The 17404-nt window shown below is 35.4% G+C and overlaps 1 protein-coding gene across 7 annotated transcripts in view; it reads left to right on the plus strand.

The window, feature by feature from the left end:
- Nucleotides 1–17404, plus strand: part of IPO11 (importin 11) — a 198482-nt gene that overhangs the window by 109915 nt on the left and 71163 nt on the right. For all 7 annotated transcript variants that reach the window (XR_006202884.1, XM_042940046.1, XM_042940027.1 and 4 more), the window contains exons 25-26: nucleotides 9954–10049; nucleotides 10974–11087. Coding sequence is in view for 6 of the 7 variants with exons in the window: in XM_042940046.1 (XP_042795980.1) it covers nucleotides 9954–10049; nucleotides 10974–11087 (210 nt within the window). In the remaining variant the exon portion in view is untranslated. The remainder of the gene's footprint in view (nucleotides 1–9953; nucleotides 10050–10973; nucleotides 11088–17404) is intronic.

The raw sequence follows: 17404 nt of genomic DNA on the forward strand, positions 1-17404 counted from the left end.
AAAGTGACCCAATAGAAGGAAGGATGGCTCCAGATGATAGAAGGGATTGGGATTTCGAATCTAGAGCGTTTGTGGAAAGATTAGCTTAAGGGGGGGGGGGCAGGAGTTTGTTTTCTGAGAGAGTTGGCAAAATGGCAATAATAGAAGATGTAGATAATAATATTAGGTGAGAAGTGTAGCAAACTGACATGTGACCTTGGTGTTTTCAGTCAAAGAAGAGACAAGGTTAGAGCTGCCTGATGCCTGTCACTCTTGAGGCAGAGATATAATTGCAAGATGATGTGTATATTTGTACTTTCTGGCAGGGTGGGGGGCTATGAGTATTATTCATCTGACCATTCTTAAATGAATTACACATTGCTGATGTTAAAATAGATACGAATGGTTCATTTATATATTAGAACAATGTCTTTAGGCTTTAAGAGAATTCTTATACTATAGAAAGGCTTTTAACAGGAGTTGAAATAAGAAGATCTTTGGTTAATTCTGATTCTTCACACAAAGTCCCTTTATCAAACACATTATTTTCTTCATCGCACTGTCCAATTTTTTGCTGCTCTGGATTTGAAATCACTATAGAAACTGAAAGCCAAGATAATGTTGTAAAATAAAAATAGGGCAAATAGAACAAAAATATGGCAGAACTCTGGTTTTAATTTCATATTTATTTTCTTTTTTAGTATAGGGTTAAAGGGTGAGAATGTGAGCCACAGTTGGAAAAGAAGCATGGGGCTCTGAAGGGGTAATTATAGGAATCTGTGGCTTATAGAGACCCTGGATGCCTGAGGCCTGGTCTGCTGCCATGTGTTTTCTCAGTCCTCACTCCCACTACTTTCAAAGGATTCTCTCAGCTGCAAAGATTTTATTTATTTATTTATTTATTTATTTATTTATTTATTTATTTATTTATTTTTTTTGGGGGGCAGAGAGAGACAGAGCATGAACGGGGGAGGGGCAGAGAGAGAGGGAGACACAGAATCGGAAACAGGCTCCAGGCTCCGAGCCATCAGCCCAGAGCCTGACGCGGGGCTCGAACTCACGGACCGCGAGATCGTGACCTGGCTGAAGTCGGACGCTTAACCGACTGCGCCACCCAGGCGCCCCTCAGCTGCAAAGATTTTAAGTAACACTGGACATGTTGTGTACAAAAATGTTCTTGCGAATTTTTAATGCATTTATGCCCTTACCAAACTGATGTAGCAGCAATATATAATTTTACTGAGAAACTTCATCTGTCTTAGGTAATCCTAGCCTCATCTTTTGCCTGGGTGATAATTTCTTCCCTAGAACTAGAAGATATTTAAAAAAAAAAAAAAAAGTCAACACTGGGCCTTAATTCTACCTGAGGAAAAAATGACTGGCAATATAGGAGTGAAAGAAATTTGAAAGGAAATTGCCTTCTCATTTTGATGGTATCTTTATAGATTTCTCTCTCTCTCTCTCTCTCTCTCTCTCTCTCTCTCTCTCTCTCTCTCTCGGAGTGTGTGTGTGCGTGTATCTATCTTTCTCCTCTAGGAGACTAAGCTTTTCCATGGTCCTAACTTCAATAAATTATGTATTCTCTTTTCTCTGAATGCATACAGTGTGTTTTGGAAGCAAGGGAATCCATAATTCTTACGTTAAGGATTGCACGGTGATTATCCCTATGTCCAGCAGAAATACCAACTGAAACATACCAACATTCCCTCTTGGCCTGTGCTTTGCACATCCATCTGGAGTATATTCTGGGCCTAACTTCTCTCATTTGTTAATGTAAGGAGTTGTGCCACATGAAATTTTAATAATTCGTAACTGCATTATCTGAAGTCCTCTGTGCTAAATTTTAATGGATATATTTTAAGTGGTTAAGAAAAGTTGTTTCTTAGTTTTAAACACCTCCCAAAAAATTTGAATTGGAATGTTTTTGCTTTTTCCTGCTTTGTCGTGGTATTAATAATTTCTGAAGGACAAATTGTTCTGAGCCATATGGAATGGGTATTGTGAAATTCATTTGAAAAATGATGCAGATTTTTAGGATGTGTCATAAGGGGAATGTTGACTATTTTTAATTCTATTCTTAACGAAATAATATAATTAAAGCGGTCTAGCATGGTGGGTGAGACTCCAGATTGAAGTGAAACTTGCCAGGGTTGGAATATTGGCCCTGCTCCTTCACAGCTGTGGAAGGTGAGCAGGTTACTGTGTTCCTCACTTTCCGTCTTGAAAATGGGCAGGAAAACTACCTGTATCCTAGAGTTGAGAGGAGGATCACATGAGCGTACATGTGTGAAGAACTCACCACAGTGCCTACCATGTAATCAGGTAGTATAAGTGTTGGCTATTTTTACCTAATTATATAATTAAGTACTCGTCCGATATCTCCCTTCGGAGAAAGTTAGGCTACCAAACTTGTAGGCCATATAATTCATTTGGTTAAGATTTTTGGCTGTAAGAAAACCAAAACAAACCAAGTTATTCCACCTCTTCTATTGAACATTTCTTCTAAATAAGTGTTTATTTAAAGTAAAAAATACATTAGTTAAAACTTCAAAACTAAGGCTATTTACACAATGATAAAGCTTCATTTTTTATCAAGAATTATATATCTCAGCTGGCTCTTTGAAATTAATTTTATTTAATTCTTTCTGGCTTTCCAAAATAGTAGCATAGTCTTTTAAAAAATTTTTATTGTGGAAATTACCAAATTTACTAGAAAAAAATTTCTTTGCCTCTCCTTTTTCCTTTCATGTGAAAGGTGATATCACTGTTGGTTTTTTTATTAACAAAATTTTTTTTAATGTTTATTTTTGAGAGAGAGAGCGCAAGTGGGACAAGAGCAAAGAGAGAGGGAGACACAGAATCTGAAGCAGGATCCAGGCTCTGAGCTGTCAGCACAGAGCCTGACACGGAGCTGGAACTCAGGAACTGTGAGATCATGACCTGAGCTGAAATCGGACGCCCAGCAATTGACTGAGCCATCCATGTGCCCCTGATATCATTGTTTCTTAATTGTACCTAATAATATTTGATTTAGTAATTCAGCACAAATCAGTTATCATGCAAGTGTACGTTAAAATATTTGTACCATTGGGGCGCCTGGGTGGCGCAGTCGGTTAAGCGTCCGACTTCAGCCAGGTCACGATCTCGCGGTCCGTGAGTTCGAGCCCCGCGTCGGGCTCTGGGCTGATGGCTCAGAGCCTGGAGCCTGTTTCCGATTCTGTGTCTCCCTCTCTCTGCCCCTCCCCCGTTCATGCTCTGTCTGTCTCTCTCTGTCACAAAAATAAATAAAAAACGTTGAAAAAAAAAATTTTTAAATATTTGTACCATTTAACAAAAGTTAAAGATTAAACCAGTTTCTTCGGACATACAGCGACAGGAGTTCCTTGATAGGATATGAGTACTTGAATTAAAAATTGGCCATCTCATACAACATTTAACACTATTTTTGTGTAAACATTGCTATAACTAAACCTGTGTATTTTATTTGAAATCTCAGAGGCTAGATCTTATTTAATTGACGATAAATACTAGGAGTTTGGCAACTAGGAATAAATTCTTTGTGTTTTTTAAATGAAGGAATATTTTAGGACAATGGTGCTTTTATGCCTGTACCTGAAAACTGAGAGAGTTCTCAAAATTTTTGTCATTTTCCTATTCTCAGAGTTCCAGTAAAGCTATAATAATATTTAATATTAGCTCATTATTTTCATTTTTAATACCTCTAAGATACTGTTTCTTAATATAGTAAGCCATATAACATTTTTAATACATTTTTGGCTAAATGTCACTGTTACACTAATTTCTGACACTATCTAGAAGTAGCTGCTTTATTCTTTGAAGCAGAAAATTATAATGTTACAAAAATTGGCTAGAGAGACAAGTATACCTGCTTTAGAAGCAAATGGTTAAGAGCAAAAATAGACTTTATTATATTTTGTGACTCAGAACAAGTTATCTAGGTGAATACAATTCTAAAAATACTCAAATTTGAATTACTAACCTCTCTTTAATTTGAAATTTGTCTATATGAATACATATCATTTTGAGTTTAGAAACTCTCTTGTCATGGTCTTATCAACCAGTAATGAGTCATGTTGCTTTCATTCACTGTAGTAAGACTTAAGATGGCACAAATATTTTTAAGGTATAATTTATTCTGTAATAATAATAATAATAATAATAATAGATGTAATATTAACATATATACTACACATTGCTAAGCACATAACAGTCCTCACATAAACTTATGATGATAGTACTGGTTTTTTTCCCCATTTTACAGATGAGAAATTAAATCACAAAGAGGTAAATACTTTGTCCAAGGTCACACACCTACTAAGTATTGGATCTGTAATATAAACATAGGCATTCTGACTTCAGGATCCATGCCTTTAACCACTGTGTTTGCAGTGTAAGCCTAAAACAAGAAAATGGTTTGAGTGGAAGATACCAGCTAAAAGCCTGCATTTTTTTGACAGATTTAAAAAATATAGTCTGTTCCAAGTATATTCAGAAAAGGGATGGATTAAAACCAAAGTGTAGAAGTTCAATTTATAATAGCAGAATGATAAAAAATAATTAGTAATAGGTAATTAGATGATTGGAGGTACACCAGCTTATTAAACCACATGGAAAAGTACTGTGCAGCTTAAAAAGGAATGAAGATGACCTCTGTATAATAGTGTTCAAATGATTTTGAGATTATAAGCGACGACTAGTGTCTGGAATTTTCTTGTTTCAAGAGTACAACATACAGAACAATGGACAAATAAACCAAATTAATAAAGGTGGTTATGGAGTGGGAAGAGGGAGAGAGGGTAAAAGGTAGATCTTTCAGGTTGTATGCCTGTTGTTTGCTTTAGGTTTTGGAGTCAAATAGATGCTTTACAGGATTTAAAATAATAAAGCAGAAGTAGTTCCTAAAGATCAAAAACAGGTAAAACATTTGCATCTATTATTATGTTGGTGCCATAGCCATCTGAGAAGAATATTTCAAGTAACTTTAGTACATACTATTTTACATGTGTATCCCTGGTGGGATACAATATTAGACCAAAAAGAAACACTCGGAAATTATAAATTGCATTCAACAGTGTTATTGTCATTAGTAATTATTAGTATGGTTATTTTGAAACCTGTAAGTATATATGTAGAATCTTGTATTTATTAGTAAGAAACAAGTTAATGTTATTACAATCTGAGATTTTTCACTGTAAGAGAAAGATGGAAATACAAAATCAAAGAATTTATGTCAAACACTATAATCTTAGCTGGAGTTGGTGAATTTATGGTGTATACTTTTTGGAAGAGAAAATATTTCTTAAAGCTGTCTAAGGGAAAGACCTAGAAGCAGTGTTAATCCAGTGGCATAGATTGTGGCATAGAATCATAGAACATAGATTGTGGCCTGTAAATGTTGTTTCCTGCTGGTTGGCTCCAGAGTTGAGACAAGAGATACTCAAGATAAAATGGAGAGATCTCTTTGTGTCAGAAGGAAGAGAAGGTGGGAGTCTATGAAAAGGATACAGGAATCAATTTGAAGGAGCTCCTACTTGGCTAATGATGGGACAGTTTGAGCATCAGAATAAAACTGAACTGATTAAAACACATCACACAAGCTAGAATTCCTGAGAACATAATGATTCCCCTCCTAAGAAGAGTAAGTTATGATTTAAATTCTATTAATATCTGTATATTACCTTATTTTAAAGTATCTTTGATTACTTTAGTTGTCTTTAGAGTTATTTTCTTCTGTTTGGCCATCTGTGTGTACCTGCATTTCACTTGATATATACAGAATTGTTTATTACCCCTGAAATCATTAGATGGATTTTTCAAATTTTTTTTAGAATGGAAGGCAGTGCTGCTGATCAAAATGTTCGGAAGGATTTTGATCCTAGGTTTATAGAGGTGCCTTCTTCAGTGGAAATAGTCATAATTCGAGCTCTGTGGCTTTTAAGTCAAAACTGCTTTATCTTACTTGGAAAGTGGACTGTGAAATGTCATGTGTGGAAGTTAAAAAGGACCATTCCATGGATTTTCACTTCTCAGGTTCATCATGTCCACAATAAAACCTCATTATTATTAGCAGGACCACAATTGTACCATTGGTCAAACATGAAAACTAGGATTAATTCCAGACTTTTTCACCTTTGGTTAACTTGTTCAATTGGTTTTCTAAATCTTATCAGTTCTATTTTTTAAATTTTCTTTTGATTCTGTTTCACAATCCCTGCTCCAAGTCTCATAATAGCATTTTGGTACATAATTTTTCAGAAACAACCTCATCTTCCATAGCTATGGTTCCTAACCTTTTTGAATACAAAGATTCCATTTTAGTCCTGAAATATTTGTGCGTCCTTTATACAATAGTAACTGTCTTTATATATAAAGAAAATGCATACTGACGGCTGGTTTGTACTGAATGATACATTTAAGTGAATTTATACTTTGAAAATCATAACGATCTAAATGTGTGATGATACTCCTTTTCTGCACACGCTTCTGTAATCTTTGGAATTAATAATTTTTTTGGTGTAATTTTTTATATGCACTACTTTCTTTGCCAGTAGTTTCTGCTCAATACATTCAGATGCTTTGACCCATCGGGTATTTTATTACTTTAATTTTCTTGATGAAGTCTCTTCCAGAGCTATCCTCACTCCCCGGCCTTCCTCTTCTGCCCCAGGCTTGTAGCTGCTTCTTGTTCCCGGTATCCCGAGATTTTACAATGATGTGCCTTGATGTCAGTTGATTTTAATTTATTGTACTAGGCACTACTGGGGTCTCCTAGTCTGGAAACTCTTTTAGAGCCTTTCAAGATAATACACTGTCTTCCATGGGGAGAGAGATGGTCAGTTGCCCAAGATGTGCAGATTTGGGAATATCGGGCAATCTGTTCCATAAATAGACTTTCAGTCAGTCTTAGTTTTAGCTTTTTCTATACTCTATTTTCCAAAGGAGATTCTGCTAATTTCTGTGGGTTTTGATGAGAGGTAGCAAGAAGATAGATGGTGTAAATTAAGTTGCTTCTCCACTCTGTCCATTGCAACCTTAGGTTTTTAGCTCTTTGTGACCTGATAAGTCAATTACTTTTTTAATTTCTTCTTTGTGTCTTCCAGTGTTCATCTCTCATCCCGTGGTCCTTTTAAAATTATGCTCCCTCCCTTTAAAATCCTTGTACTGTAATCATAGCAGAGTATCAGGAGGGAATGAAGTTAAATGTTTGTCTAACATCAGCAGATGATTTATTTTCCATTCATAGCTAAAGTAGAGACTTGGTGGTAGCATCTACCTCTGAGATTCTCTCAGTTTACTAGTTTATCTACATATTTCCCCATCTTTATTCCAAATCTCTCTCTTTTTTTTTAAATACACTTTATTGTGGTTAGATTGAATTATCTTCAGAATTTCATCTCTGGTTGCTTTTAATCAGGAGCTGTGATATCTTTTATCCTATATCTCTTAGTAGATAGAATATTGCTTGGCCCACAGAGTTTTTGTATTTTTAAACTTTTCTTTGGACATTCCCTTTACTTCTTGCTCAAAATTAGAGCATCCATGGGTACTATTTGCTAATCCTGACAATGTTTCAAAATGCATGGAGATGTATTTGATTGTGATCGTGTTTGGAGTATGCTCTTGGCAGATAATGAACAGAAACCAGAGATGCTAAAAGCTCCTCAATGCATGGAGTAGTCCTGAACAGTAAATCCTTATCCCACTCAGAATGTCAGTCATCATGCTTGAGAAATAATGCTACAAGTTTTAAGGGCAGCTTGGCTCTGCCTTGAGTCTACTACCTGCCCACAAACCTCTCAAATGGTGTCTGGTTTCATTCTTACCTCTCCAGCAGTGGTACTATAAGCATGGGAAATTCCTTCTTGGTCCTCATTGCTGTTTCCTGACTATTGCCCTTCTTGCTCCCTAAAAAATATAACAAAAGTAAACAAACAAAAAATCTCACTCTACTTTGAATTTCATGCTACCTATCTTTGTTATAGAGGGAACCCATTTCACTCACACTTCAAAATTTTCACCTGTAACAATCAGTGTTGATGATTGGTAACTTACATAATTATATTATAAATGAAATAAGATTATTTCTCACTTAATAAATATACAGTATGTATGCAACAAGCCTTTTTTGTCTAATTTATTGATAAACTTGGAAGGTGGATTCACCTTTGGAGAGTGAGTATAGTTTTTATTAACTTCCCTTTTCTCGCTTAAAAGCCAATACTTTTAAAAATAATTAACATACATTATTTAGGTATATAATATAATGATCTAGTAGTTCTGCACATGACTCTGTTCTCAGCATGAAAAGTGTACTCTTAATCCCCTTCACCCTATATCACACACCTTCCCACCTACCACCTCTGGTAACCACCAGTTCTCTGTATTTAAGACTATTTTTTTGGCTTGTCTCTTTTTTTCTTTGTAAACTATTTTGTTGCATAAATTCCACACGAGTGCAATCATATGGTATTTGTCTTTCTCTCACTGACTTATTTCATATAGCATAATACCCTCTAGATCCATCTGTGTTGTTGCAAATGGCAAGAGTTCATTCTTTTTTATGGCTGAGTAATATTCCATTGTATATCTGTACCACATCCTTTTTATCTTTTCATCTGTGGATGGCCACTTGAGTTGCTTCTGTATCTTGGCTATTGGAGATAATGCTAGAATAAACATAGAATAAAGCGTATGTCTTTTTGAATTAGTGTTTTCATTTTCTTTGGGTAAATAGCTAGTAATGGGTTACTGAATCATAAGGTACTTCTAGTTATAATTGTTTGAGGTCGCTCCATACTGTTTTCCACACGGCTGCACCTGTTTGCAATCCCACCAACTGTGCAACAGGGTTCCTTTTTCCCCACATCCTCAGTTATTTTAGCCATTTTTTGGGTGTGACATGATACCTCATTTTGGTTTTAATTTTTATTTCCCTGATGATGAGTGATACTGAACATCTTTTCATGTGTCTGTTGGCAATGTATATGTCTTCTTTGGAAAAATACCTATTTGTCATCTCATTTTAATCAGATTATTTGTTTTTTGGGGGTGGTGGTGGTATTGCATTGTCTGTTATTTATATGTCTTGGATATTAATCCCGTTTCAGATACATTATTTGCAATTATCTTCTTACACTTGGTAGATTGTCTTTTTGTTGTTGATGGTTTCCTTTGCTGTGCAAAACCTTTTTATTTTGGTGTAGTTCCAATGCTTGCATTTTGCTTTTGTTTCCCTCACCAAAGGAGACTCAAGTGTTTCTACAGCAGACGTCTAAGACATTACTGCCTATGTTTCTTCCAGGAATTTTATCGTTTTGGATCTCACATTTAGGTCTTTAATCCATTTTGAGTTTGTTTCTGTATATGGTGTAAGAAAATGATCCAGTTTCATTCTTTTGCATGTAGCTGTTGAGTTTTCCCAGTACCATTTGTTGAAGAGACAGTCTTTTTCCCATTGCATATTCTTGCCTCCTTTGTTGAAGATTAATTGACCATATAATTATGGGTTTATTTCTGTGCTTTCTGTTCTCTTCCACTGATTTATGTGTCTGTTGTTGTGCCAGTGCCATACTGTCTTAATTACTACAAAAAAGCAAACACTTAGGAAATGCCTTTTGCTGCCTCTGTTGGTGTGACGTTTTGTAAGGGTTTTTTATAATGCAAATGTGATACATTAACAGAATGATATCTGTTATTAGAATGTGATTAATTATTCTATGTGATATGTATAGCTATGTCTATATATTATACACCTTATATCACTTTTTTTATCAAATCGATTTTTAATGGATTGTAAAAGTGCATCTAGTGTTGGAATATTGAATATATCATATGTGTTTGTGTATTCTGAGATTTAGTGTGTGTTCTTTAATTCATTGTTTTCTTTACCTGTATTTGCATGAAGCATTTACTTGCATTATTAAGTATTACCAGTATGTCTTTCTGATTTTTAGGTTGTGGAAAACGCCCTTAAAGTGAACCCAGTATTAGGCCCACAAATGTTTCAACCAATTCTACCCTGTGTTTTCAGAGGTATTATAGAAGGAGAGGTAAGATTTTCCTTAAGCTTCTAAGAGTAGTAGTATTGGATTCTAGGATTCTACTTTTTTTCTTTAAGTTTTATGTATGTATGTATGTATTTATGTGTGTGAGAGAGAGAGAGAGCGTGCGCGCATGAGTGGGGGAGGGGCAGAGACAGAGGGAGAGAAAGAGACTCTCCAGCAGGCTCCACACTGCCAGCACAGAGCCTGACGTGGGGCTCAAGCCCACGGAGCTGCAAGATCATGATCTGAGCCAAAACCAAGAGTCGGATGCTTAACTGCCTGAGCCATCTACTTTTATTTTCCTTCTTCGTTGGAAAAATACTTTTTCTTTATTATTACAGATAAACAGAGACCTTTTCTTATAATTGGAGTGTTTTGAAGTATATCAAGTAATTTTCAGGGTAGTTATCCAACTTTGCATTTTCCTTCTCCACAAAGTATAGCTTTTTTTTTTTAAACGTATGTCTCTTATTCATATGCATGTGTATTCATCCACAAAGATTTGAAGCAGAGGAATGGAAAAGAACAGTGCTAGTTGTAGCACTTATTAAATATATGCAAATAATGCTTTTTTTTTTGAAGTCACTCTTTTAAGTTGATCCATGTAACTATGTACTTTTGGAGTATTCACAGTAATATGAATAAATAAGCCATCGGTAAATATTCTTTCTGTGTTTCTGTTTATAATCCATATAACATATATGTAACACATTTATTTGACCTTGTATGACATATATTTAGTAAGTTACTTCAAACTCAGATAATACTGGCACTTTATCCTAAAGAAGGGATTTTGATGTAGAATGTTATTGTATATCCCTGTTGACTGTTACTGTGTCCGTAATTGTTCTTATTTATACTCCTACCTAATTTTGACTCCTACCTATACTCCTGACATAATTTTATGTGTGCTGTCATTTATTTTTACAGAGGTATCCTGTCGTGATGTCAACATATCTTGGAGTTATGGGTCGAGTCCTGCTACAAAATACTAGTTTTTTTTCTTCGCTTCTTAATGAGATGGCACATAAATTTAATCAAGAGGTAAGAATCAGTTTAGTTAAATTAAAGAAATTCAGTCTTAATTCAAATAAGGATTGGAAATAATTTGGTGAAATAATTCTATAAAAGTTTTGTAGTATTTAAAATTTTACATTTAAAATTTTTAATAACTTACATTATACCTGTAATTTTGAAGAAGAAGGAAAAAGGAATCTGTGAATGGCAACTGAAATTTACCCTTGTTCTCTTCATAATAGACACTTGTATTCTGCTTAGCCATAGGATGGAATTTTCATTTGTTTATGGTTGCAATTTTTATTTATTCATACTTGAAGCAGAAATACTTGACATAAAATTATTCTCTCTCTTGCAATGTCATGCAGTGAGTTTCCTTCATAATTATTGTGGGAAATAAGGTTATCAGCAAAAGCTTACTAAAAAAAATCTGTAACTGAAACCAGCCACCAGGGCAAGTATGGAATAAGGTTCTTAAGTGAGTTGGTTACTTGAGACTATATACATTATGTTAAAATATGGTTTTTGTGTTTTAGGTCCTTAATCTTTTCAGATTTGTAAGATCCAGAATGTGGAAAGTACTTGAACGATGTCTTTAGAATGGAGGCAATTTGTAAAATCTCTGTGAAATAAAACAAAGAATAACAGATGTGTTATTTCCACTTTTTAAAGGGAATCTAGATCAAGGAAGTGCAAATTTGAGAATGTATATGGCTTTTCCAGAATTTCATTTAGATATTATCACTAGATAATATCTAAATATCATTAGAACTCCTAGCCTTTGTTTAGATGAATAGATATGTAAGATTTTTCATTACCTTCATTAAATTTAGCTGTGATGGGATAATATTAAAACAGTTAAAGGAGTTTATTTAGTTCAGTTCAGCAAAATTTGTTGAGTGATTTTTAAAATAACAGTATATTTAACAACAATATAAGTGTCATGTATTATATTAAATCCTTACAACAACCTATTGAAATAATAGTATTTTTATTTCCATGTCTCATATAAGAAATCCGAGGCTTCCAGAAATTTACGAGCTTGCTTAATTTTACACAACTAGTAAGTGATGGAGTTGCTGTGTATACTCCAGCAACCTAACTTTGGAGCCTCATCTCTCAGTGAACACTCTACACTGCCTCCTATCCATCCTGGATCAGACACTTTTACACTACACACTGGAGACATTTGTTTTGACAAGCTTAGAGTAATCTTAAGGGAGAGAATACTTAAATGGGTAATTTCACAATAATAGTGTGAGCACTATGTTAGAGATGTGTTCATTGTGCTGCGAGAAGAGAGCTGTCTACTACATTTTTTTTCCTTTTTTGTGTGTGATAAAATACATATAAAATTTACCCTCAGTGATTTTTAAGTGTATCGTTCAGTGGTATTAAATATATTCATAATGTTGTACAATCATCAGCACCATCCATCTTTATAACTCTTCCAGTCTTATAAAACTTGAACCTCTACACCCGTTAAACCATAACTCTCCTAGCTGCTGGCAACCACCATTACACTTTCTATGCCTGTGATTTTGACTACTCTTAAGTACCTCATGTAAATGGAATCATAAAGTATTTGCCTTTTTGTGACTAACTTACATCACTGAGCATAATTTCCTTGTTGTAACATAGGTCAGATTTTACTTTCTTTTTAAGGCTGAAAGATATTCCAATGTATGTGTATGCCACATTTTGCTTATCTGTTCATGCTTGGGTTACTTCCACAATTTAGCTACTGTGAATAAAGCTACTATGAACATGGCTTTACACTTACCTCTCGAAGTCACTGTTTTCACTTATTTTGGATTGGTATCCTGAAAGTGGAATCCCCGGGCCATATGGTAATTCTATTTTTAATTTTGTGAGGAACCACCATACTCTTTTCCCCAGCAACTGTGCCATTTCAAATTCCTGCCCACTGTGCACAAGGGTTCCAGTGTTTGCCAACACTTGTTGTTTCTGTTTTGTTGTTGTTGTTGTTTTGAGAGTGTTCACCTTAATGTGTGTGAGGTGGTATCTCCGTGTATTTGTGAATAAATAGTGATGTAGACTGATGAATAGTGATGTAGACTGTCTCTTCATATGCTCATTGCCCATTTGTGTTTTTCTTCTTTGAAGAAATGTCTAGTCAAGTTCTTTGCCCTTCATTCAATCAGATTGTGTTTTGTTGTTGAGTTTGAGGAATTATTTATGTGTTCTAGATATTAATTCCTAGATATTATGTGTTTTAGATATTAATTCCAGATAAATGATTTGCAAATATTTTATCCTGTTCTGTGGGTTGCCTTGTTACTTTGCTGATAGCGTCTTTTGCTACACAAAATTTTTAGTTTTCAAGAAGTCCAGTTTGCCTTTCTTTTCCTTTTATTGCCTATGCCTTTCTGCCATATTCGAGAAATCATTGTCAAATCCAACGTGGGGAAGCTTTTTTTACTGTGGTTTTTTTTTTTGTTTGTTTTGTTTTTTTTAACGCGGTGCATTAAAAAGTCGTACAGAAAATTTTCTGTAATTTCCTATCTATGTTTCCATGTTATCTCAAGTAATCATTTAAAAAAAATAGATGAGAAGAAAAGGCCACCTCCACAGTGTTAAATTTCATATTAAAGAGAAATCACAAACAGTGGCTATTGCTGGGACTGTTGGAGCCCGTTGACAGTGTGAAAGATTGAGGAAAGAGCTGTTATTATTGGTTCAGACTTCTTTCATTCCTGGTATTTAGAGCGTAAGCCTTTTATGGAACCCTTCTTATCTTTTCTCTTTTCATTTTTCATGACGAAGAGGGCATTTGTTTTTCCTCAAAGAATTCAACAAAAACATGTCAAGCCATCATGTTTGAGCGTAGAGACGAAGGGAATGAAAGTGAATAAAATAGTATTCCAGTTCAGATGGCTGCTTTTGACTCTAAGCAGTTTTGAAGAACATCAAAAATACATGCAGGAATTAATTAGGGCTAGGCAAATGAATTCCAGTAAATCCAGATAGCTTTGAAGCAAGCAAGGGTTTTGGAGATAGGTTTGTCTCTTCTCAACACTTGAGAACAGTATGAGATAGTAGAGTAGGCCAAGTTAAACTAAGAATGATAGCGTATCTTTGGGAAAGGAACTGGGTTTATTGCAGAAGCCACCATTAGAGTACTTTTTCTTCTAAGCATTTGTTGTGCAAAGTCTCTCAGGGTTACTTGTTTATATTGAATGAATGATGAAAACTTTTTAGACTAATCACCTAATTTAGAGCTTAGAACTTTGGGGATATTGCGTGGTGTAGGGAAATTTACTAGAAAGTCACAGTATTTGTAGGTGGTTTTTTTTTGTTTGTTTGTTTGTTGTTTTTTTGTTTTTTTGTTTTTTTCTCCTGAGGGATAGCCTCTCTTTTAGTATGAACAACTGTTGTGGAAGTCAGGGTGGGGGAAAGGGCTTTGCTGGTGAGAATGTTTCACCATTCAGCATCTAGATTTTCATTTAAATTCTCTGACTTTATACCTCACCTTGCCTTCCTCTCTTCTTGGTTTCTTGAGTTGGAGCTTCTCTGATTTTAATTGTTCAGATTTTGTGTCTCTGAATTATTTCAGGAGTGGGAAAGGGGATCTACAAGGTTCTGATTGTTTCTTATACATATTCTCAGCCAGTTTTCCTGTCTTGAGCTCTGTGCCTCACCTCTGCCTTCTTTGAGGCATGATGATTGCAGGATTCTGAGGACCACATCTGCTTACATTATTGTTATTTCCTTGGCAGGCAGCTTGGCTTCAGGCTTTGCTGTTCTGCCCAGTCACTTAAGATTGTTTCATGCACCGGCCATCCTCCAAACACTGTTGCTGTCTTTACCTAGTGTAGTTTCTCCTCTTGGACTCTATGGGATTAATCCTTTGCTTTTTATATTTCTTTACTTTCATTGTGGGATTTAGGGGAGGGGGGAGTCCAACAAATGCCTATGTTCAGTACTAATTGATAATACTACATTATGAAAATAAAATGTCCGTATGCTTCCAGGATAGGTTTGCCTACAAAAGCTTACCATAATCTAGTTCTTGACTCCTTTAGCTTCATCCCTTAGCCTCCTTTTGGAACTTCATGATCAGCTATTCACTGCGCAGATCACTTTTCACTTTCTTGAGAGCACTTACCTTCCTCTTGCTCCAGAGTACTTGCCTACAGGCTCTTCATTCCCTCTCCCTCAAACACCCGTCCCAGTTTCTCACCTTCCTTAGCTTGATTCTTCATCTTGTTTCCTTCTGCCTTAAAACTAAAATCCTCTAGGGGTTCCCGGGTGGTTCATTTGGTTAAGCATTCACCTCTTGGTTTGAGCTCAGATTCTGATCTCACAGTTCATGGGTTTGAGCTGCACGCTGAGGTCTGTGTTAACATTGTGGAACCTGCTTGGGATTCATATTCTCTCTCTCTCTCTCTCTCCCTCTCTCTCTCCCTCTCTCTCTCCCTCTCTCTCTCCCTCTCTCTCTCCCTCTCTCTCTCTCTCTCCCTCTCTCTCTCCCTCTCTCTCTCTCTCTCCCTCTCTCTCTCTCTCTCCCCTTTCCCAGCTCACACACTCTCTCTATCTCAAAATAAATAAACTTAAAAAAAAAAAACAACAAAAAAACTAAGCTCCTCTAGGTAACTTTGCCTTAGTCTCCTAAGCTTTAGTTGGGTCTTTCTTAGGTATTCCTATAGTATTGGGAACTACGCATTTATCATCAGGGCCAGGTTTGGATGAGGCAAGTGAGGTGCTGAGAGTGAGCACCTCCTTAAATTTTGACCCCACACACTTTTTTTGCTTCATCCTTGTTTTGGCTCTATTGATGTGTTCACAGGGTCAGCAGACTATGTATGGCCTATGGCCCAGATTCAGTCTGCTGCTTGTTATTGTAAAGTCTATGAGTTAAGGATGGTTTTTATAGGGATGTCTATAAACTGGGTGGCTTAGTTGGTTAAGCATCCAACTCTTGGATTCGATTTAGGTCATGATCTCACAGTTCGTGGGATTGAGCCACATGTCAGGCTCTGTGCTGACAGCTCAGAGCCTGCTTGGGATTCTTTCTGCCTTTCTGTCTTTCTCCTGCTTACACTGTCTCTCTTTCTCTCTGAAAATAAACAAATAAACAAAGAAAAAGAATGGGTTTTATATTTCTTAATGGTTGAAAAAAGAATAGTAGTGTTTACTGACACATGAAAGTTTTCCAAAATTTTGTACTGGAATACATCCATGTGCATTTCTTTACATATTGTTTACGACTAATGTTGAGAGTTGAATATTTATGACTGAGACAATAAGGTCCACAAAGCCTTAAATATTTACTAACTGTCCCTTTACAGAAAAAGCTTGCTGAGCCCCTGTGTTCGAATTGCTTATTTAATTAAAGTCCCCACACATTCACTGTTTTGTGCTGTTAATTATTTTTGTAATCAAGGAAATAAATGTATAGACTACGGAGACATCTGTCTTTGCTGATTGCATCCTTATTCCAACCAGATACTTTATTGTAGTTTTAGTTGTATACATTACATTTCAATGTTAACTTGATATTTGCTTTTACAATGGTTATGGTTTATTTTTTAAATCTTGCTTACTAGGTATTAATTGTAGGAAGTCTAGAGAGCCTCTCTACCATTTGTTTCCAAATTAAATGTGACTTGAAGACAAGTGATATATATCAGAAGTTACCAAATTGTCATGGTTCATGGCGCCCTTAGTGTGTCTATAATATTTTCACAGTGCTCATAAGCCAGAAGAAATAAAAATACCTCATGGTTTCTTTTATTAACTGGTTGGCTCCATGCAGCTTAATATGTACTTTAGTCCTAATAATTTAGTAGTTAACTGAAAAACAATATATAAGTCTAAAGAAAGAATAATATATTTATTTCATTCTTAAATTGCCACAATTACTTACTAATGGAATATGTATGCTTATTGGGCACCACTCAGATTCTCAAACTTTGGAGTCAGATTGGACACCTGCAACTTCGTTTTGTTTTACCTGGATTTCTGAGTAGTACTTCCCAAAGATAGAAAGTCATCATAAAGAAGAATTCCTGTGGTATCTGACAGATATTTCTCTGTGTCTCTGAATAATTATAAGCCTTTTGTGACTTCATTGCATCCTAGGATGCAGCACACAGTTAGCAGAACTCAAATATAAGTAATTGTCTTGAACATGTGTTTCCTTGACTTTATTACTTGTACAAAGTTGAAATATTTCTAGGAAAACATGTAGAGGCATATAAGAAGAACAGTGTGGGAGCTTAAGGTTGATTTTATATTCCCCAAATCCATGAAGTAGAGATGTTGATAGTAATTGCATTTTTTCAAAAGTACTGTAAGTGGACAAGTGTTTATAAGCAAAC

This window comes from Panthera leo, chromosome A1 (genome assembly GCF_018350215.1).
Source record: "Panthera leo isolate Ple1 chromosome A1, P.leo_Ple1_pat1.1, whole genome shotgun sequence".
Taxonomy (NCBI): Eukaryota; Metazoa; Chordata; class Mammalia; order Carnivora; family Felidae; genus Panthera; species Panthera leo.